General features: G+C 42.6%; 3 protein-coding genes and 1 long non-coding RNA gene across 4 annotated transcripts in view; 1 reads left to right on the top strand and 3 right to left on the bottom strand.

The window, feature by feature from the left end:
• AMFR (autocrine motility factor receptor) overlaps positions 1-1,433 on the bottom strand; it is an 18,762-nt gene extending 17,329 nt beyond the window's left edge. The window contains exon 1 of the mRNA XM_042438015.1: positions 1,039-1,433. Within this exon, the coding sequence (XP_042293949.1) occupies positions 1,039-1,290 (252 nt within the window). The 5' untranslated portion in view covers positions 1,291-1,433. The remainder of the gene's footprint in view (positions 1-1,038) is intronic.
• A 2,955-nt stretch (positions 1,434-4,388) lies between these two features.
• NUDT21 (nudix hydrolase 21) lies at positions 4,389-9,618 on the bottom strand. The gene is made up of 7 exons (XM_042438779.1): positions 9,392-9,618; positions 8,128-8,328; positions 7,642-7,705; positions 6,271-6,360; positions 5,926-6,001; positions 5,578-5,692; positions 4,389-4,672 (listed from the first exon to the last, which is right to left on the bottom strand). The coding sequence occupies exons 1-7, from the start codon at positions 9,505-9,507 to the stop codon at positions 4,651-4,653; spliced, it is 684 nt and encodes a 227-aa protein (XP_042294713.1). The 5' UTR covers positions 9,508-9,618; the 3' UTR covers positions 4,389-4,650.
• A 221-nt stretch (positions 9,619-9,839) lies between these two features.
• On the top strand, positions 9,840-23,205 carry OGFOD1 (2-oxoglutarate and iron dependent oxygenase domain containing 1). Its single transcript, XM_042437545.1, has 13 exons — positions 9,840-10,074; positions 11,463-11,608; positions 14,902-14,948; positions 15,751-15,851; positions 16,039-16,155; positions 16,575-16,666; positions 17,233-17,361; positions 17,729-17,842; positions 18,560-18,639; positions 19,608-19,891; positions 20,947-21,069; positions 21,730-21,788; positions 22,258-23,205. The coding sequence occupies exons 1-13, from the start codon at positions 9,912-9,914 to the stop codon at positions 22,417-22,419; spliced, it is 1,617 nt and encodes a 538-aa protein (XP_042293479.1). The 5' UTR covers positions 9,840-9,911; the 3' UTR covers positions 22,420-23,205.
• On the bottom strand, positions 12,444-13,934 carry LOC121914271. Its single transcript, XR_006100515.1, has 3 exons — positions 13,757-13,934; positions 12,930-13,069; positions 12,444-12,809 (listed from the first exon to the last, which is right to left on the bottom strand). It is a non-coding gene; the product is annotated as an uncharacterized LOC121914271 (long non-coding RNA).
• Positions 23,206-23,314: the final 109 nt, after the last annotated feature.

Genomic DNA, 23,314 nt, shown 5'->3' with positions numbered 1-23,314 from the left:
GAAGTTGGCCATAGAATCTGGAGCTGCCAATGCCTAGAGAAGTCTTCTCTCTAGGAATCTCTAGGTCCTCCGGTTCAACTCTATGGTCAACACCTGCCAGACACTGACCATAGAGTTGCACAAAGGCCTAGCAGAATATTCTCTCTAGGTCTTTCAGTGCAACTTAGTTCAAGTTGACCATAGAGTTGCACTGGAGGACCTAGATATTCCTAGAGAGGACATATTAATCAAATCTGTGAATAGTCAAATGCACAAATATCAAAGCCACAAATATGGAGGGATGAGTGTATAATACTATTATTCCCTGACACACCACTATACCCTCAACCCCCTCCTTTCATCTCTGCTGCAGTCACTGGCAGAAAAGGGCTTGAACTGAAACCCTCAGGTGCTTGGGGATAATGGGGGATGTAGTCCTCGACAGGCCTTAAACTGAAACCCCCCCCCTTTTCCTTCAGGCGCTTGGGGGGTAATGGAGGCTGTAGTCCCTGACAGGTTAGAAAGGGGTTAAACTAACCCCCCTTCTTTCAGATGCTTAGGGATGATGGGGGCTGGAGTCCCTGACAAGGTTTAAACTGAATCCCCTCCTTTTCTTCTGGTGTTTGGGGATGATGGGGGCTGTAGCCTCTGACAAGGTTGAAACCAAACCCCTTTCCTTGAGGTACTTGGGGATAATGGGGGCTATAGTCCGTGACTAGGCTTAAACAGAACCCCCTCCTTTCCTTCATGTGCTTGAGGATAATGGGAAGTGTAACCCCTGAGAAGACTTAAACGGAAGCTCCCCTCTTTTCCTCCAGGTGCTTGGGGATGATGGGGGCTGGAGTCCCTGACAAGGCCCCCTTTCCTTCAGGGGGTTGAGGATAATGGGGATTGTAGTCCCTGCCGGGCTGAAGAAAGGGGTTGAACTAAATCCTGCCTCGCTCGGGGATGATGGGAGCTGGAGTCTCTGCCAGGTGAGGAAAGGGGTAACCTTTTTCCTGGAGGGGGACGATGGGTTCCGTAGTGCCCGGCTTCCCTGGGGCCCCAGGGGCTACTGACCCAGACGCAGAGGCTGTCGGAGAGCAGGTAGGAGGCCAAGGCCGAGGCCGAGGGGGGCTGCGGAGGCTGCTGCTGGGCGTCGGGCGCTGCATGGCCTCCTCCGTTTGGCTCCAGGGGCTGCTCTGGGGGGCCTTGGCCGGGGCCCAGGGCGCGGTGGGCGCTGAAGAGGCTGCCCAGCAAGGCCAGGGCGCTCAGGGCCGTGTAGACGCGGAGGCTGGGCCACGGGAAGCGCTCCAGGAACAACAGGGGCATCCTGCCTCCCAGCCTCGACCCAAGGACTAGGCCTCGCCCGCGCCCTCGCCTGCCTGCCTGCGGAGGGAGCCCCGGCCTCTCCGGCCAAGAGCGCCGCCCTCCAGCCCCAGGAAGGAAGGAAGGAGGCGGGCCTGGGCCTCCCACGCACAGCCCAGGAAGGAGAAGCAGGGCACCGACCGAAGAGGAGGGGAGGCTCCAGGAAGGAAAGAGAGAGAGATCAGAAACAGACCATTAGGGAGAGAGGGAGGGGTGATCGATACAGACAGAAAGAGATGACTGGGATAGATAGATAGATAGATAGATAGATAGATAGATAGATAGATAGATAGATAGATAGATAGATAGATAGATAGATAGATAGATAGATAGATAGATAGATAGAGATAGGTGACGGATTGATAAATAACAGAGAGATCAATAGATGACTGATAGATTATAGATGACAAATAGATTGAAAATAGATCAATAGATGATTGATGGGCGATAGCTGACAAATAGACTGATAAATAATACATCAACAGATTTACTGGATGATAGTTGACAGAGGGATAAAGAAGAGGTCAGTTGACAAATAGATTGAAAATAATAGACCAGTAGATGACTGATGGATGAGAGATAGAGAGATCAACAGATGATTGATGGGTGATAATGACAGACAAGAGTGACAAATGTGAGAGATCAATAGATTATAAATGACAGGTTTATAAATAATAGAGATCAATAGATGACTGATGGATGATTGACAGACTGATAAATAACAGAGATCAATAGATGGCAAATAGAATAGTTGATAAATAGACAGATAGATGATCCTGCCTCCAAGCCCCTATAGATAGATAGATAGATAGATAGATGATAGATAGATAGATAGATAGATAGATAGATAGATGATAGATAGATAGATAGATAGATAGATAGATAGATAGATAGATAGATACCAGAGAAAATTGGGCAGTTAGGATCTTCTTTTAATACCTCAAGCCATTTTTAAATGGGGAGAGAAATATTAAACATGAGTTTAATATTTAACTTAATCGAATTTAATGGAATTCAGAAATAAAGGTCATTTAAGAAACCCAAAAAACTAAGCTAATTTATTGTAATTTTAAGAAAGTACATTTATTTTGTCGCTTTAAAAAGAAAAAAAGGAAGGTTGTGTTTGGGGAGAGGGACTACAGGCCCCAGAATCCCCCGCCAGCACTGGTTTTGCTGAAAGGGATTTTGGGGCCGGAGGGTTGTAGTCCCAAAGTGGGTTAAAACTCTGGTTACGGATACAAAACCTTCTGGGGTGACGCAAGCCGTCTTTCGTGCGCATCTATTGAAATGTGCTGCAAGCCAGGAATAGAGGGTCACAGAACTGAAACAAGAAGAGCGGAGTGGCAAGGGCTACTCATTTTCCATGACTCCATTTGATAAAGCAGCCTTTGCCACAACGAATGGCAGGAGATATAAACACTAGCAAAGGGGGGGAATGCTTTTCCCTCCTGGCATTGCAGCATTTTACCTTCAGCATTGTTCGTTACTAGTGTAGGAATGGTGTGTAAGGCACTTATAACACAGTTCTTGCCAAAGTCTGAACTTTGCCCAGGCTCATTTGACACACCTTTGTATTCCCTTCTGAAGGAGAGACAGGAACTGATCTTGGACCAGCTTCACCAGCTCCAATTTTTTGAGCTATCTATACCAAGGACCAGGACTTCAAGCCAATCTTGTTCCCCAAACTGGCGTATAGCTACTTGAAGCTTTGTTTGTTCTCACCTATTAGTTTATTGTCAATTGACTCACCTGTTAATTTACTCTACACCACCCTGGCCCTCAAAACATGAATACTCTTGCCATTTTGGCCAGCTCCAAACTTCCCCAGCATTCAAGTCTTCTCTTTCAGCCAAACCACAGAGAAGAGCAACAGTGGCCTCCAACCAACTCTAGCGGGAACAAATCCCATGTTCAAAAGGGTTGTGACAAAAAAGAGATGGCAACTTAAGACATCAGATAAGGCAAAGTACAGCCAGCTCACAGGCCACACAGAGCCATTGCCCTCTGAGACAACAGACAGTCATTTCAGTGTGGCTTCTTGTCCTTCCTAATAACATTTTGCTTTCTGCCCAGAGGGGACAATGTTCAAAGCTGGAAATGATGTTTGGACTACGTGGCTATGATCTAGAAGAGTTTTGCAAGCATCTGTGGCGAAGATGCCAAAAGCCACAGATGCTGGCGAAACGTCAGGAATACACTCTTTTAGAACAGTGGTTCCCAACCTGTGGGTCGGGACCCCTTTGGAGGTCGAATGACCCTTTCATGGGGGTCGCCTAAAGCCATTGGAAAACATCTATTTGATTACAGTTATGAAGTAGCAATGAAAATAATTTCATGGGTTTGGGTCACCACAACATGAGGAACTGTATTAAAGGGTCGCGGCATTAGGAAGGTTGGGAACTACTGTTTTAGAACATGGCCACATAGTCTGAAAAACCCATAAAAAACTATGGATGCTGGCTATGAAAGCCTTCGACTTCACATACTGACCTCATGTATAAGTCAAGGGCAAGTTTGGGGTCAAAATTATGGATTCTGATATGACCTGTGAATAAGTCGAGGGTAAAATTTAGGGACATGTAACAAAGGATCTAAAGGATGATGCAAAGGAAAACGATGCCAAAGAACCTACAAAATTCTCCATATATACAGTACCTATATTGACCCGTGGATACGTTGACTCAGGATTTTTGGGTCAATTTTTTGACTAACATTTCTGGACTTATACATGAGGCATCTTTTTGGTTCAGTTTCATCGGATGCATGGGACATTTGATAGCTAAGTGTCGAAGGCTAGGAGGCCACACTTCTGGAAACTTTGGCGGTCCACACACACCTGGCTAAAAACAATCTCTGTGCTACAAGTCTATGTCTTTAACCTGGCTAGTTTCTTGTCTACAAAGGACTGAGCTAGTTGTTGCATTCCCTCGATGTTCTGCATTTTCAAGGCAAACATCTGAAGACAATATAGTTTCAGCTTTATATAGGCTGCAGTGTAAGTGTCTGTGGGAAAGGGTTCTCTTCTGGTCTTAATGGGGAAAGTGAAACGCATGAGAAGCGCATGGAATCCATTTTGTTTAATGTTATTTTAAAAAAAAAAGTCAGGAGACTATTACAACAGAAGTGATTAAAACGCAATTACACTCGCCATTCCACTATCTAAACAGTCGAGAGTCGCTTTCCTATTCAGACGGTGGAAAGTTTGGGGAGGGAAGGGAACTGGAGGATAAGAGACATAAAAAAAAAATCCTTGCGTCATGTTTTCTCTTCTACATTTTAAAGCTGTTCTCACAGAGACGGCTTCTACCACACGCTTCAGGAAATTCAGTTGTAAATAAAATTGAACCTGCCAGAGAATGGGGACAAAAAGGAATTATTAATCCACAAGTATTCAAAAAGAGAAGTCCTGTCATAAAAAGGGAAGAGAATTTTCTAGCATAAGCTTTCTGCACCTGATCAAATGGACTGGAGTCAATGAAACCCTATATGAGATTTTCCCCCCAGTTAGTCTCAAAGGTACTACTGAATTCCTTTATATCTTTTTAATCCTTAAGAGGGTAACGAACTGTATGTGCATTTAGGCAATGGCCTTCTTTTCTATCTCCAAAGAATCCTTCCCATGATTCTTCTGCTGAACCCTGAGCACTATACAAGATTAATGAGCATATTTTCTCTCATATGCTTGGTTCACAAAGAGCAACTGCTGAGCTTCCTGAGCATAGGTCAAGCATCCAGGTATTGCAAAGGAAAATCAAGCTATGGAAATGAACGCTGCATCCAGGAAGTCTGTTCCCCATTAGTGAACTTATTATTATTTTTTCACATACATACATCATTTATTATGATCAACAACTTCTTTGAAAAGGTTTTCAGGGAATTGTTGGCTGGCCGAGAATATACTTTGGAAAACCGATGCCCTTCTGTCCTAGAACCCAAATGCCTATCAAGTAAATGTATTTTATGTTCTATCGATATAAGTAGCCTGATGATGCACATGGTTGTGCTCAAATGTCTTGTGCTGCCATTCTACTACAGTACATTTGTTATCACTAATTAATACACATTTGCCATTTATGAAGGAGTGGAAAGCTTGACCTATTGACTCTACAGCTCTGGCCCACCTCCACCCCCAAAATGCTTCTCTCAGTCAACTGGTCTCCACAGAAGCAAGGGAAGGACCCCCCAAAAAAGCATCTCCATGTTATGCAGATAGTGGAAACCAGCATACAAGGGAAGCCATGGATACTCTACCTGCTCAAAAGCTGAGGAAGGCTGGAAATGATCGGTCCATAGCCTGGTGCATTGTCATAGAGTTCAAACAATGGAGCAGCTACCAGCTTGTAATTTTTAGGGACGGCGAACAAAGCTAGAAGAAACCAAAGAGGAGACTAATAAAAGACAAGTTGGTTTGAGTCGGGGGAAAAAATTAACAAGAATAAACATTAACAAAAATTTACAACAGCGTGTGTTTCTTCTTCAGGTTTCTCTTTATGTCTGGATGGTACATGCTATCTTGCCGAGGCTTTTATTCACATTGAAACATAAAACAATGTCAGAATTAAACATAAACATAAACCAAAGATGTAACAGAATGCTTACCCTTTTCTTGAAGCTGAACTAAAAAGAGCTTCTTGTGCTCTTTTGGTTTTGTAATGTGAGCAGGAATATATGGATACTGTGGGAAACAATATAAGAAGTACACTTAGTGCCTATGAATATTTCTCCTGAAATCACAAGTACAAATAACTGTATTGAAGACATCTAGCAAGGATGTGGCTACACAAGGCCACACAACTTCTGTCTCTGCTCTACAGTATATCAGGGATGTTCAGACACTTATATCCAAACTCTCCTTTGGTAGCCAACAATACAGAAGGACAGGGATGTGGGCTATATATCCAAAAACAAACAATTAGCAATGGTAACGTTAACTTCCATCTTCACCTGTGGGGGCTCAAAATTCGGTCGCCACCAGTTGCCAATGCAGTCATCAATGACCCAGTCTTGCTGTACTCCATCTTGACGACCCAGTATCTGTCAAAACACAGACGAGGCAAGAAAAATCCTCACATGCTCCTTGCAATACCAGATGGAGATGGGATATCACATGTTAAGTTCAACAGAATAGTGTAAACCCCTTAATGCTCATCGTCAGTGTGAATGAGTTGAAGGACATGTAAACAATGAAGAACTTTATTAACTGATTAAGAAGAAAAGGTGTACGTTATAACTATGCAGGTTGAGCCTCCCTTATCCAAAATGTTTAGGGTCAGAAGTGTTTCGAATGTCAGATTTTTCTTCCAAACTTTGGAATATTTGCTTATACATAGGAGATATCTTGGAGATGGGGCCCAAGTCTAAGCATGAAATTCATTTATATTTCCTATACGCCTTGTGTACATAGCCTGAAGATAATTGCATATACAATACATTTGTATATATTGTGTGTATGAAACAATGCGTACACTGAACCACCAGAAAGCAAAAGTGTTACTGTCTTAGCCACTCATATACACAACTGAAGGAAACTCAGTGTACAATTTGCAACAAGAATGTAATTTTTTAAAAAATATACTTTAAAAATACATTTTAGTTACAATTAACTTTCTTACTAGCTCAAAAAAAATGAGGAAACAGAATTATGAACTTCACAGTAGTTACTTTAATCAAACTTTCCATGTGCTTTTGCTTCTCTTCTCATTGCAAGAATTCAACTGTGGCTCTCTCAAGGCTTTTGGACTGCAACTCTCATCATCCCATGTAACCAGGGATGATAGGAGTTGTGCACCTGGAGGGCTGCACCTGTCCAACCCAAACTTAAAGATGACCCTTTTCAATCCCAAATAGCTACCACCCACCAAAAGAGGAGAAATAACTTCATATTTATTTAAAAGCTGTGGTGTCCTATGGAAGGAATGCTCCAATGAGGGACTGCACTGTTTTGTAGACAACAGAGGAGCTTAAAACTCAAGTGTTTACTCACAGCACTTTACCAAACATGGCTTTCCAGGACAAAGGAAAAAAAACCTACCAAAGTATTTCTGTGCACAGAGACATATATAGTGTATTTATACCCTGCTCCTTGGCCACAAAAGTTGTCAGAGCGGCTTACAAATTTCCTTCCATCAACATAGTAGTTCCCAGACAGCAGACTTCAAGCTTGTTGAATCCGCTTTGGTTTCTTTTCTTTCATACTATCTTTCATAATGGTGTTGAAGAGACAGCAAGGGAGGTTAGCTCAATGCAACCGTAAATGGCTCCCTGTAATGCACCCTGATTCCTCATGTCAAAAACCCAAGCAAATGTGTTAGTTACCTCTGTCATTAAACGTTTGAGGCCTTCTACTTCATCTTCTCCGGGATTAAGTTCACCGCCTGGCCTGTTGATGAGTACAAAAGACACACTTTAGGCACAAGCATAAACCAAGCAATATTTTAGAGGTAAGGCCCTATACAGATAGGCCAAAATAAAGCTGCTTCAGGTCACTTTGGAGGTATGGTGTTTCAATGATGCAAGAGTCTGGAAGCTGCACCAAAGCTGCACTCCAGTCCTTAGGACTATAGCATGGCTTTGGTGTGGCTTCCGGACTTTTAGGATGCATGTATCATTTAAACAGCATACCTCCAAAGTGACTCGAAGCAGCTTTATTTTGGCTTGTATCCGGCCGTAAATGTATTTATTAAGTTTGGGAAATGATAAATGATTATTCCAAAGATTTGAAGGTAACACTGCAAACAGATCGCAGGTTTTGAATTAAAATACATGCTCAGGAAGCGTCATATGCTCACAATGCTCACTTACAGTTTGAAGAAAGTGGTGCCCAGCTGCAAGAGCAAGACGTGGGGCAGCCGGTGTTCGTGGACGATGAGGACCCCTTCGACCGTCCTCCTCATGCCGATCTTGTCGAACTCCTCCCGCATGCGCTGGAAGCGTGCGGCCACTGAGCTGTCCTTCTCATACAGGGGCTCCTTGGTCCCAAAGGTGTAATTGGTGAGGGGATACCTGAAAGCATTCAGATCTTAGATACAGGCAAACGCACAACCTATTTCAAGACCTTCTCCTGGCTAGCTACCATCGCAGGCCAAACTGTATCTGGTAACCGTGGGCAGAACTTCATTAAGGCTATTGGACAGAGGAATTGCTCTCAAACCTTTAACCATCCATATGTTGTTGTTTTCATTTCCCAGAATCACTGAACACTGGCTATGCTGGTTGTGGGTTTCTATGAGCTGGTGTCAAACAACATTTGGAGGACTAAAGGCTGAGAATCATTAGGAATTTGCAAAGAGAGGTAGGGAGATGATGTGCTGCACTTAAGTGTGATGGTCACACCAACCTCCCTAACATAAACCTGATAAGGAACCGCAGAACTGGAAGAGACTCCAAGAAAGGCCCTGACCCAGTCCAGCCCCCTTCTTCTGCCATGCAGGAACTCACAATCGAAGCATCCCCTTTGACAGGTGGCCATCCAGCCTCTGTTTAAAGGCCTCCAAAGGAGGAGACTCCACCAGCCTCTGAGGAAGGAGTGTGTTCCACTCTCAATATAATATTCTATGTACATTACATATATATATATATATATATAATATATATAATATATAGGGGAAGAGCAAGAGTGGCCCTTCCTTGTAATGGGGAGTAATGGGGGTTTTCCCCTTTTACAAAAGCTGAAGCTTGGGAGCATAAAATTCCCTATAAATATAACTACATTCTCTCTCTCTCTCTCTCTCTCTCTCCTATATATATATTATATATTATTATAAATTATAACGGGAAGAGGAGGAGTGGCCTTTCCTTGTAATGGAGGGGGGGGGTTAATATCTTTTTTGCTTCTTTGGGAAACTTAAATCACCCCATAAATATAACATTAGATGCACATATACATATACACTATATCATTTATATATATAACTATATATATAATTATCTAACAATATAATCCTGGGAAGAGGAGGCGTGTGCCTTCCTTGCAACGGAGGGGAGGGTTCCCTCTCTCTTGGGACCCTTCTCTTCAGCTGAGGGGAGGAACGGAGGCAGGGAGGGAGGCAGGGTCGGCTCCACTCACAGGTTGATGGTCCTCTCGAGGGTGAGGGGCTTGCTTTGCTGGATGTACTTGTTCCCGAACTGGTTGACCCCTCGGGGCCACCCGGTCTGGGAGCGGTTGGGCGGCACGACGGACATGATCGAGGAGGAGGCAGAAGAGGCGCCGCCTCAAAGGGACACCGGCATCCCCGCCTCGCCTCACGCAAACCCGCCAAAGCCCACACCGGAAGGACTAGGCCGCACTTCCGGCGCCGGCGCCGCCGCTCTTGCCATCCGCGACGCCCTCAGCCGTCCGCTCTAGGCCATCGGAACAGACATAGAGAAGGATTCATCTAGCCAATGAGGATGCGCGAGACAGGCACTTCGACTGCACTCTTCTCTTATTGGCTGTCAGGAACCGAACTCTCTCTCGCCAACTGCCATTGGTCGCTCAGCCTGTGACCATTGGCTACCCGGGGGCATAAGTCCCGTCTCCTCCGCGGAGCATGCCGGGAGTGGTAGTCCCTTTCCCCTGAGGGGCGCATGGCTGATGATAGGGAACGATGAGCGAGAAGCGACGACTGAGGCTTCCTGACGCCGGAGAAGGCGCCCAGAAGCGGCTCAAGAAGCGGGAGCCTCGGGCGGAGTTCTCTGCAGCGCTGAGGGAGCCTCGGCTGAAGGAGGAGGTGGCCGGGGCCTGGGCCCGAAAGGAGCCGCTCCGAAAGGGTAAGGCGCCAGAGCGTCTTCCACACAGGGAAGTTAACCCGCTTTCATCCCGGGATACGAATTGATCGCGTTACGAAATTTCCGGGATACGAAAAAGTTCCATTGGAAAAAACTGTTCCGGGATACGAAGGTTTTTTCGGGTTACGAAATTTTTTTTGGTGTGTTTCGGCGCTTTTTGGCACGAAATTTAAAAGCCGCGGCTTTCCAGCGCTAGCTTTTTCGGGTTGCGAAATCTTTCGGGGGGTTACGAACGGCGCCGCGGAACGAATTAAATTCGTAACCCGGGGTATAGATTCCTATGCAAACAGGGAGAAGATTCTCACTTGAACCTGTTTTAAGATCAGTCTGGTCTTATTTTGACCTATTTTACTAATATTATTATATTGTTATAGATAGAGCAATCTGTAATTATATATAATTATATATTATAATTAGTTATATCTGTCTCTCTACATAATATGTATATTAATTATATATAATTATATATATTAGATATATACCATATATATATATATATATATATATATATACACAGTATAGCATTTATTTAATATATATAATTATATATATTTATGTATTAATATTTATTTTATATATAATAATTATTATTGTATATCATATACATTATTATATATTAAACATTTATAATATTTAATAAATAATAATATGCATGATATTATTATTATTATTATTATTATTATTATTATTATTATTATTATTATGGTATTTATGCCCTACTCTTCAACCCTAAAATAGATTAACCCCGTTTAACCCTATCATCATCATCATCATCATCATTAACCCTATTAAAATTACTATTAACCCTTTTCAAAAACAGATTAACCCTATTTTAAGATCAGCCTTAAAAGAGGTTAACCCTAAAATAGATTAACTCCATTGGGCCCCATTATTATTATTATTATTATTATTATTATTATTATTATTATCTCTATTGAAATTACTATTAGCCCTATTAAAATAGACTGACCCCATTTATCCCAATTATTATTATTATCCCTATTAAAATTACTCTTAACCCTATTAAAATAGATTAACCCCATTTAACTCTATTATTATTATTATTATTATTATTATTACTAACCTTTATAAAATTACTATTAACCCTATTAAAATAAATTCACTTCATTTAACCCTATTATTATTATTAGCCCTATTAAAATAGATTGGCCCAATGTGTTGTTCGCCGCCTTGGGTCCCACTTTGGGAGAAAGGCGGGATACAAATGAAATTAATAATAGTAATCATAATTGTTTTAAGATCTGTCTTCTTGTCAAGGTAGCTTTGCTCGAATAGTTATGCCCCAAATGCAAAGAACCCAGAACAGCTGTTTTAAGGGGACTTTTTGTGTCTTTTGTGCCTTCCTCCAGAGTCCGTTTCGTTGGATCCGGTCCCTTTCCAGCATTGCCTCCTCCCAAATTTCATCCCGAAGGAGAGCTTCCTAGAAGAGCTGCGGAAGGAACTCTTGAGCCTGGATTTCCACAAAAAGAGCAACGACTTGTACAAGTTCAAACAGGTACTTTGTTTGGAGCCAAAGGCTTTCATGGCCGGCATCCATAGCTTTTGGTGGGGTTTTGGGACTATGTGGCCATGTTCTAGAAGAGGTCATTCCTGACGTTTCGCCGGCTTCTGTGACTGGCATCCCTTTCTCTGAAGATGCCAAAGCCACAGATGCTGATGAAACGTCATGAAGAAACTCTACTAGAACATGGCCACATAGCCCCAAAAAACCCACAATAAACTATAGGTACTTTATTTATTTAGGACGCCCTATCCATCCTTTGAGAGACGGCATTGGTTTGAACGTTGGACTATGACTCTGGAAGAGACCAGGGTTTGAACCTCCGCTCAACCTCAGCTGAATATGACTTATAAACTGTGAAGCTGAAGGCTTTCATGGCCGGCATCCATAGGTTTTTGTGGCTTTTTCAGGCATATTTGTCAAATCCATTTACAAACTACCATTGCCTGAAAAAAAACCATGTCCTAGAAGAGTTCTCCTAGGACCTAGGAGTCCAATAGACCGCAAGTCGAACATTTCTCTCTGACAGACCACAAAAAATATTAACAATTAAAAAACAAACTAGACAATTAAAGATATTTATTATAATTTTTATTAAACTTGAAATAAAAACTAGGCCATTTTATTTCCGAGCCTTTGCGTGGGTTTTAACCGTCTCCGAATAAAAGCAAAAGCAGTATTAAAATTTGCTGGGAGGGGATTGGGATTGAGTTTAAATTCAAGTTTGGTTTCTTCAGTTATTCCCACTTTCGGTAGACAAGGCCTTTTTCGTTCCACGCTTTTTACTGTTCTGGGTCCTGTGAAAACCAAAGCGAAATGGTGAGTGAAATAAGAAGAAGATGAGTTTTAGGTACAGGAATATTTACCTCTTCTTTATCTTTTTGAAAGCGAGCGATCATAAAGAATGATGACAATTAACAGAATAGGTCAAAAAAGGTTATGAGGTTTATAGCTAAGGAAACAATTTTGTAAATTGTTTTGACAAATTGCATGAAGCATTAGTGTTTTTATTTTAAATCTATTGTGAAATGTATAATATAAAATTATTATTATTACTACTTAAAAACGAAGAAGAAGAAGGAGGAGTCTGATACCTGTTCTGGCATTTCCACTTGGTTTCTTTCCTTTTCTTGTGCTAGACGCTCTCTTAAACCTTCTAAAGCTGCCTTCTGCCTTTCCCAAACTTTCCTCAATTCTGGAATAATAATAATGATAATGATAATAATGATAATGCTTTCATTCCACCTACTGATCAAAACCCATGCCGCAAATGTGGAAGAGGAACCGAGTTGTTAGAAAGGAAGGCGTGACGTACCGGCATTGTTTCTCATCAGCCTCTCATTGTTGTCTTCCGCAAATCTGTTCAGGAGCTTGAAATACTCTTTCAACTGTTTCCTTTTTTGAGGAGCATGTTTGAGGCACCAGTCATACATTTCCTCAGCCATGAGGATGGATCTGGAAAAAGAAAACAAGATGGAATAGATTGCAATGTTCAAATCTTCAATAGTTGGAGTGATTCACGCGCCTTTTTTCGTCCCGTCGTCCGCTTTGCGACCAACGCGATCCATTCCCACTGAAAGAAAGGAGTTGGTCTTCCTCCTCTGAGGCTGAGAGACAGTGGTCACCCAATGGCCGAGCAGAGGAGGATTCGAACCTGGCTCTCCAGAGTCAGAGTCCAGCGCTCAAACCGCTATGCCACCAAGCCCTTTGAAAACGTTGCTATTATTTTAAACGGTCTTTTTGAATGGATGTTAGAGCCAGTGTGGTTTGAGTGTCAGACTACGACTCTGGAGGAGAGCAGGGTTCGAATCCCCGCTCAGCCACTGGAAGACCTTGGGCAAGAAGCCCCCCTTTCTCAGCAATGATACTGAGAGACCAATTGGGTCTGTAGCAGTTCATTCTGCCTCCTCTCCATGTTTTTCTTGCCATCCTTTCTTCAACTATTATTTCTTATGAGGGGAGAAATTGCTCTTTGGTGCCAAAACCTGGCCAGCTGGTAGTTGAAGAAGCCACTCCAATGGGCTCTCTTTCAGCCTGGTTTTCCCAATTCTCTTTTGCCTTTACGATAATGGGGTGAGAATTATATCATCTCTCCTCCAGATAAGCAAAGGGGCAATGATGTGGTGGGTCAGGATCCCTTACCTAGGAGTAACGGAGATTGAGAGATGATGGCCCAAGGCGGATAATGCGCTTGGGAGAAGTGTAGAGGCTTCCAAGGCACAAGATGGATGGAGAGGTCAGAAAGTTACTGCTTGCCTCACTGAACCTTAGGAAGACAGTTAAGTCTAGGCGATGACCGTTGACCAAGAACGTCCAGAGATCTAGAACCTCATGGCATTCTGAGTCATGGAGGGATGCTTAGCCAATAGCAGTAGAGGATATGGTTCTTTTTCTAATCTCAGCTGAAGATGACTTGAATCTGTTTTTGTAATGTAACTACTCCTAAGTAATGCCTGAAGGAAGGTGCCTTCCTGGACAAGATCCCCTTTTGCTAATGTAAGATTGGTTGCTGAGAATAAAAGCTTTCCTGAAAGATCTTTTCCATGTGTCTGTATTCTTTCCTCATGCCTTTGCACATGTGTGTGCGCGCATGTCCATGTATGTAGGCTTCTCATCTCCCATGAGATAAGGAAGCAATTATTATTATTATTATTATTATTATTATTATTATTATTATTATTTCTACCCAGCCTCTCCAACAAGATTGAGGTGACATCAATAAAATCCATACAGGACAATCTAATAAAATCCCACAACCCCCCCCCTTAACCCCAAATCAACAACAGTAAGCAGAAACATAACAATAACTAAAATTAAAATGCAATTAAGATAACTGAAAATGATTACTAAGTCCAAGAAATAGGGCAGTCAATGGATAGTCAGTAGGACTATCTTTAGCTTGCATTCATGTCTTTTCTAGCGAGTTATGCTTTCTCATGCGGCGACCAAAGGACAGTCTGGCCTCCATATCCATGGCTTGAAAATATTTTTAACATATCAAAATTTCAAAAAGCAAAAATCACTGAGTAAATCAGTAGTGAGTGGTAGCGAGATCGAATTTGGGAGTCCCCTCTCCTACTCAAGAGCAGGAGGCAGGAACTGAGTGTTACAGATGGCAACTTGAAAAGCTGACTTGCGGTTTTGGGACTGGATTTGGCTTTGGGGACTTCAAGAGAAATGCCTGGATAAACAACACCAAGACATTTATTTTCCCTTTGTTGTAATAAAAGCCATAGGGAGCACAGTCAGAAAAGCGGTAACTTCTGTTTCCTTTTCCATGAGCAAAGTCAGATGACCTGAAGAAGAGAAGAGAGCCTCACATTGCTGCTTTAAGGTAAAACTGCCATTTTATACAAAGCCAAAGGCTATTTTGAGTTGTGATTGCCCCATCAAACAAGGTTCATGGTGTTTATTCCTGATGTGTTTATTCCAGAAGAGTTTATTCCTGATGTTTTGCCAGCATCTGTGGCTGGCATCTTCAGAGAATGCTGGCATGGAAGTGAGCGGGGTGTATATATATTGTAGGGAGGAGTGATTTCCATGTTAATCTGTGTATTGTTCAGAGATGCTGGTGAAACATCAGGAATAAACTCTTCTAGAACATGGTCACGTAGCCTGAAAAACCCACAAAAAACTAAGGTCCATGTATGTTCAGCATTCTGCCCAGAACACTTAGCACTTGCAACCATTGTCCTCTGCAACAGATTTAGAAAGCTTATGCCAAATTGCTCTGTTGTCTGGAAGGCTCTGCTTGCATGCTTTATGTTGGCCATTCAGTTTAAAGTGTGTGTCTATTGAGAGCCTTCCAAATGTATTGGAACTTAACTCTGAGTCAAACATTTTCACTCTTATTATTATTATTAAGAGGAAGGCAGCGGTGAACCTCTGAATAAATCTTGCCAAGAAGAGCCTAGAATAGCTATAAGTAGGAGTCAACTTGAGGACACATAACAAAACCACCTGCCCCACTCAGCCTTCATCTGATTCTTAAAAATCCTGTTCTAGAGACCTTGCCAATAGATTGTGGCCATTTGCCACTAAGGTGAAAACAGGTGGCAGAAGATCAGGTCTAATCCCACTGGCATCAGAAGTTGTATTTTTCTTGCTGTCATTCTGTGTCTCCTTCCCTCTTTTAGAAAAGTCCTCTTCGAAGAGTTCCGGGCTTGGCTTTCTGACGTGACCCAAGTGGAGCTGGAACCGACAGTCGATCTCTCCTGTGCGAAATACGAATATACAGGTGAGCAGCCTCCCTGCAGGGTCCGTTGCAGAGAAGAGCTCATTGTGCGGATTTGAAGACAACATCTCAGAGCTTCGGGTTCAAGTAAAAGATGACACATTGATAGTTTGGCTGGTGTGCACTGCAAACACAGCTCTTGGTCTCCCAAGGTGCACATAACAAACATCTAAACCCTGTGCCATTGCAGATACCCTTCTCTGCCATGATGACGAATTGGAGGGCCGACGAATTGCCTTCATCCTTTATCTTGTGCCTCCATGGGATGAAAGTGACGGAGGCACCCTGGATCTCTTCAGCACAGATGGTACGTGAAAAACTGTGAACCAGTTCCTCTTCTTGCGCTCATTCATTCATGCATGCATACATGCACTTATTCATGCAAGATCTGGTCCTCCAGATCTTCAACCTCCAAAATTCGTGACCATTTGCCAGTCTGGCTAGGTCTTGAAGTTTTTCTCTGCAGCTCCCTATCAGTCCTAGCCAGACAAGCCAATGGAGAGGGATTGTAACCCAAAAATACCTGGAAAGCCTCCTAGCCCTGCCCTGTATGAAACTAGAAGTGACTGGAAAAGGGCCTCAGCAGCCACATGCAATCTGTGAAACCCATGATCCCACCCCAGTTCTTCCTTGGTTTTGTGGTCTGTCTGGAGCTTGTGGTAGAAGTGCGATAGGTAATTCTGCTGAATGTAAATGCTCAGTATGTTCCTTCATTTCTCCTGGCAGAACACTTCCAGCCTTTGCGGATTGTCAAGTCCTTGGTCCCTTCATGGAATTCACTCGCATTCTTCGAAGTCTCACCCATCTCTTTCCATCAGGCAAGAAACGTCTTTGTTTTTGATCTCTCTTGTCCTGGAGGTGGACTAAGAGAAGGTTGATCCTTTTAGCTGTTGCACCTCTTATGCAAGCTTTCTTGGTCTTTCTTCTCAAGTAGACAGAGAGTGGGAATCAGAATTTGGTTTTTCAGGGTGAAAACACTGACCTAAACTTCTAGCAGCTTTTCTTTGTCCTGAATTAAAATGTTCCTTTATTTCTAACCTCCCTGGAGGATGACTTTTAAAGTATGATGTGTGTTTTATTTGCTTTGTTTCTTTGCTTTGAGCTACCCGCATAGCCGATGATCACACAATTCCTGGTCCACAGTTTCTGCTTCTGATGGGGCCCTTTGGCTCATTCCCAATTGTCCATATGTAACTTCTTTCATCAGTTTTATTTTTGAATATTGCTTCATGACCCAGTCTTTGGGATGTAGTAGGACAAAAGTCCTAAGTCGGTACAGGTATACCTTTACCCATTTGTAATCTTTAACAAGACCTGTGTCAGAAAAAACAATGTTAAGAGCATCTTCTTGTGATTCCTGCCCTTTCGGCTTTCCCATTCCCAGGTATCTGAAGTTCTTTCCAAACACAAGTGCCGTTTGTCCGTGAGCGGCTGGTTTCACGGTTCCTCGGTCGCAAGGCCGCCTCGGCATGCGGAGCCCCCTCTCCTCCGGACCCCCCACATCCCTCACGATGTAAGCAAACCCTGCTTTCTGTGTCTGTTTGGCTTCCACTAACCTTGTCCCAAAATGTTCGCACTGCTTTACTCCGGCATCTTTAAGAAAAACCTAGTTTTGATGCTCTTCCTCCTTTCTGCCAAATGTTTTTGCATCCCGAAGAATCCTTTGGGATAGAAGTTAATTCCCCTGGAGTTGCTGGGAGATGGGAAGGAGATGGTGTGGGTTTATAACAGGGATTAGCAACTGGGAGCCCATGCCCTAAATGAGGGGCCAGTGATTTTAATGGGACCGTGGCAACCTCACTAAATTTTAAGACATGCTAATTGTTGCAATTTGTACCCTAAAACATGCCCACCCACCCCCTCATTTAATTTTTCCTTAGCATGAAATCTTGTACAACTGGATCAATCCCATTTACCTGGAGATAGATGCGCAGGCCCGGATCCAGGAAGAATTTGAGGATCGGTCAGAGATCTTACTGAAGGATTTTCTCCAGGTGGGTTTTGGTAGCTCAGTTCAGAAGGAAATACAATTAGGTCCATCAGGGTTTACTCCTATGCACATGTTTTAGGAATCCAGTCAAAGTGATTTTTTTTCACTTGGACACCTAGAAAGCCCTGACAGTTAAATAAAATTGATTTTAAATTCATTGATCACTGAAAACCACTAAGATCCATTTAAAAACCAAGTGGGGAGCCTGGAGGGAACTGTAATGCGTATTCGAACGGTCATCAAATTAGGCAGCAGTCACTGGATAAAGAGACAGGATTTCCACAGCTCAGGTGCCACCACCAAGAAAGTAACTTATGGCCATCATTAGGTGAGGTACATGGTCCTCCCACTTATTTGTATGGGTTTCAGTTCAGCTCTAACTTTGTTGTTGTGTGCTTTCAAGTCATTTCCAACTTATGGTGATCCTCAGGCAAGCATATCACAGGATTTTCTTGGCAAGAAGTTGTTAGAAGGGGTTTGCCATTGCCTTCCTCTGAACTTGAGAGAGTGTGACCTGAGGGTTTCTGTGGCTGAGTGGTGATTCCAACTCTGTTCTCCCGGAGTCCAGCATTCAGACCACTGTTCCACACTGGTACTTTCAGATCTAATTTATCACTTTCACCTAGCTATGGACAAAACCCAGACTGAAGAACAGAACCCAGAATGCTTATTGCTGTTTCTGGTAAAATCATGGCCTTTTTTCAATGTGCTTGATTTGCAGAAAGACAAATTTCAATTGCTCTGCAAAGCTCTGAAGACGGAAGAAGTCAGATGGAGTATCCGAGGGCCTCCTAACAAAAGGTAGCACTGTCTCACGTCTCTTTGGTCAGCTCTGCTCATCATTGTTCTTATTTGCTATCAAGTTGAATTCAACTTATGGCACCCCTATGAATGAGAGACCCTGGTCATCAACTGACCTTCTTGGGTCTTGCAGACTCAGGGCTGTGGCTTCCTTGAGATGAATCGTGTAATTCAGTCTTCCTCTTTCCATGCTGCCTTCTACTTTTCTGCATTATATTTTCCATTGAGTCCCATTATTTCATGACATGTCCAAAGCATGACAACTTCAGTTTAGTTATCTTCACTTTCAGGTCTGATTTGCTTTAAGACCCATCCATCTTTTTAACAATGCATGGGATCCACAAAACTCGTCTCTATCAGATTTCACTTGAATTGATCCTCTTCCTCAATTTTTCCCCACTGTCCAGCTTTCACATACATTCATACATTGAAACTAGAGAAGGCTCTGTTCATCCTAACCAAAAATCTGTGGTGTATTTGAGCAATTATCTCACGAAGATAGAATTTGGCAATCTGAAAATTTCCTTTATTACAAATGATAGTTTTTATATGATCACAGAAGGCATTGTGCAATATATAAGCACTGCTTCTTAAAATCCTAGGAGGCTAAGCAGAACTCTTAGAGATAGAATTGGGACTACAGTGTCTTCCAAGGTTTAATATAACATCCCCATTACTGATATTCTTTCTGCTGGCCCTAAAAAGAGAAATTGTGCGGTAGAATGGAGGGACAACTCTTCCTCAGAGTTATGGGTCAGAGAGGGATTGTAAAAGCCCTCAAGTGCCATTTTGAGATCCTCAAGAGACTGGACATGAGGATGAAGATATGATAAGCCCATCACCCAATTCCCACCAAAACCAGAATACATGTTGGAAATGAGTGAGATAGGCATTACTTGCACAAAGTAGTCTGTCTATATAATGTGGGTTACGTTGGTGCGGAATCTGAACATTCTTGTTGTCTTTAGGCATTATGAAAAAGCAGAAGAGGAGAACTTGCCAGCCATCTTGAAAGATGGCATGGAACTGTTCCGCTCAGAGGCCTTGTTCCTGCTCCTCTCCAACTTCACAGGATTGAAACTGCATTTCTTGGCTCCTGGGGAGGAAGAGGAAGGAGAAGAAGGAAGAGCGGCAGGAGGGAGTTCCTCCAAAGGCACACAAGGACAGATCAGTCAGGAAGGAAATGATAGTAGAGATGGCACAGAAGACCCTGGACAGATCCTTGAAAATCAGAATCACAGGCAAGAGACTGGTATGTAAAGCAGCCAGATTTAGGTGCTGTGCTGACTTTTCTGAAGCAACCCCTGGTTCATGGTGCATTTGTCATAAAAAGCTCAGAGCCCATTTCCTGTTCTAAAAGTTGTAGGTTTGGAAGTGAAAATCAAGTCCCATCCTGCCAAGGCACTTGATTTTATTTATCACACACAGGTTTTTTAAAAATGGAAGTTTCAAGCAGACAGGGCTTTTCAAATCCTTGGGAATACATACAAAGGCATAGAACGTGGTATTGGACACCAAATCCATTTCATAAACAAGGCTCTGGCCATTGTGGCTGTGAGAGGATAGTTAAAAATGCCTAAGCAACATCTGTTGAAATAAAGCCAGAAGGTTTGCTTGGTTTCTTGCCACTTGTTCATGACTAGTAAACCAGAATGAATTCTGCAAAATGAGAGCAGTTGTGCCTACTAACTTGAGGGCTCTCCACTGGGTCATGGGGCATTAAAGAGCTCTTTGTCTCTGAATCGGCAAGATGCCCAAGTACTGTATAATCTACTCATGTATAAGTCTAGAAATTTTGGTCAAAAATTGACCCAAAAAGCCTGGGTTGTCTTATCCATGGGTCAATATAAGTACTGTACTTTAAAGAAAGAAGCCATCCCCTGGGGAAAGGCAAGAGGGTAATCTGTCCTGGAAGCCTCTAGTCTCATCCATCCAGCATTTAGGGTGAACACAAACCTGCTGGAATTTTGTATGTTTCTAGGCATCATTTTCCTTTGCTTCATCCTTTAGATCCTTTGTTACATGCCCCTATGTTTTGCCCTCAACCACGCGTCATATCAAAAACCATAATTTTTGGCCCCCAAACCTGCTCTTGACTTATACATGAGGTCGACTTATAGTTGAATATATATGGTATATATGGGTCATATCAAAATCCATAATTTTTGGACGCAAAACCTGCTCTCGACTTATACATGAGGTTGACTTATAGTCGAGTATATATGGATGGAAGGCCTCTGGGGCTAACCTGTTCTTATCATAGGGCTGTAAATGAAAAGAATATTTATTCTCAATTCCCCATTTTAGGCTCAAGTGTCCCTCTGTGTGCTGGAGAGCTGAGACATTGGACGAAGGGTTGCTATAGCCTAGTCCATGATGCTGAAGGGACAGAATTCGCCCTGGACCTACTGTTCTTCTGTGGATGTCAAGGTCAGTTTCATACTAAGATGCTAAATGCAGTTTCATACTAGAAGCCTGGAACTGTACTGCCTTCCATGATGTATTTCTCCCCTGCCTTCCACTATATATATATATGTAGCCACACTGCAGAATTAAAACACTTTGGCACTGCTTTGACTGCCTGATTCTGTCCTGTGGAATCATGGGATTTGTAGTTTGCTGAGGCACCAGAGCGCTCTCATAGACCAGGCTGAATGCCAAACTACAAAATCCCAGGATGTCACAGGATAGAGTCATGGCAGTTAAGGTGGCTGGGTTGGCTCACTTAGTCCAACAACTGGGCTAGGTCTTATTTCTGTTACTGCTAATACATTATTTTTGTTCAAGATGCCCCAAGACCTTTTGCTTTTAAATTCAAAGAGATTGAATATGGCATAAGTGTTTTACTAGATGCACAGAAGCTTATGACTTGGTAAATATGTTCATCTTCTTGTTAATCTGCAACAGATTAACGTAATTGTCCCTCTGTAAATTGTCTTGTAGTCCATGAATTTCTTTTAAAATCATAAGCTACACCTAGCAGGCTCTAAATGAGCAGAATCCGTATTTAAACCAAACGTGATGGTTGAGCAGTATGTTGGAAACAGTTATCAAATTAGCGAATAACCATGGTTTCTCATTTGTTTCAAGACTGGGACGTGGAATCCGGTGGTTTTACTTCATACATTGCAAAAGGTGAAGATGAAGAAGTAAGTCTCATTCTTTCTCTTCCTTCTGAAGTGGATGGGGGGGGGGGTACCTTGAATAAATCATAGCCCAATTTGAAAGCTATTTCAAACCTACAGAATCCTCTCTACACTGGACATTGGGGCTGGAGAAGGCTGCTTTAAATACAGTGAACAAGAGTCCAGAGTTGGCAAGCCTCTAGTGAGAGCTGTGTAGTATTGATCCAGATAGTTGCTGGAGATTCAATGCCTTAACACACACTGGATAAGGGATATCAGTTATATACCTTCACCTGCTCCGCAAAAGTAATTTGTATTATTTCTTTCAAGAGAATTTCAGTGTCATTTCAGCTTAGAAAACAAGGCCCAGAGACTTTTAACATCAAGTGCCTTTAACCTGAAGCTGAGGAGGATCTCCTTTTGTAAACACAGTCTGCAGAAGTAAATACCATTTTGTCCTCCTTAACCCTTCTCTTTTTGCTTGCTCTCCTAGCTGCTGACGGTGAATCCAGAGGGCAACTGCTTAGCCTTGATTTATAGAGATCGAGAAACGTTGAAATTTGTGAAGTACGTAAACCACCGTAGTTTGAAGCCGATGGCAACGCAGCCTGAACACGCTGGATTCTGGGACTTCAGCTTTGTTTACTATGAATGATACGTGGCATGGTAATGTGGCAGAAGATCCTATTACCTATGATAAAGCTCAATGGGGACAGTTTTTGTTTTAGGCTAAGACCATGTTGTGCGATTTCTTCATCCCTGCTGTCCTAATGGAAATTAATTCTGTGCCTCTACCATTGTTGCCTTTAGGGAACATGGGTTTCAGTCCTGGTCTTGAAGTCTGAAGACATTACTAGCTACTCAAGACAGCTTCAGTATAATATCTATAAATGGTTTGAATATTGTTAGTGTGAGAACTGGGGCATATTATTACTTGTGTACAAGAATGTTCCATGCCTCCATCTAGAAAATATTGGAAGGTGCTTTGAGATAACAGGTACCGGGTATAAAATTCATACTGTTTTGCTTCCAACAGAAATTGGGGAAGCGCTCTTAAAAGAAGCAGCTGGCATTCTATGCGATGCCCAGGATCTGTTCAACATCAAAAATACATGGGGCTTGGCAGCACAATCCCAACACATGCATTGCTAACAACACTTTAGGCATTCCTGATTCTGATTCAGACACAACCCTACATCTAAAGCTAATATATGCCTCCGAGTTGTTTCCAACTTTCAGCACTATCATGGGGTTTTCTTGGGTTGAGAGGATGTGATTCCCCCAAAGAAATCCATTAGGTTTCCATGGCCAAGTGGGGGAACTGAAGCCTGATCTCCAGTCAAAGTTCAAGGCTTAAACCACTACACCACACTGCCTTTTTTCTTTTAAGCAATCCCTCAAAGGTCACTTGGAAATGGAAAATTAAACTCACATCTCTTGACCCAAAGAGTTGCTATCTTCAGTACACAGGTTTTGGCTACTTCTGAGCTCATTTCAAGGGGTTATATTAGGTCCTTAGAAAGTACCAGACATCTTACACACCAATCTAG

This window comes from Sceloporus undulatus, chromosome 8, assembly GCF_019175285.1.
Source record: "Sceloporus undulatus isolate JIND9_A2432 ecotype Alabama chromosome 8, SceUnd_v1.1, whole genome shotgun sequence".
NCBI lineage: Eukaryota > Metazoa > Chordata > Lepidosauria > Squamata > Phrynosomatidae > Sceloporus > Sceloporus undulatus.
Note: the sequence above shows the minus strand (reverse complement) of the source record. Positions and strands in the feature narration are given on the sequence as shown.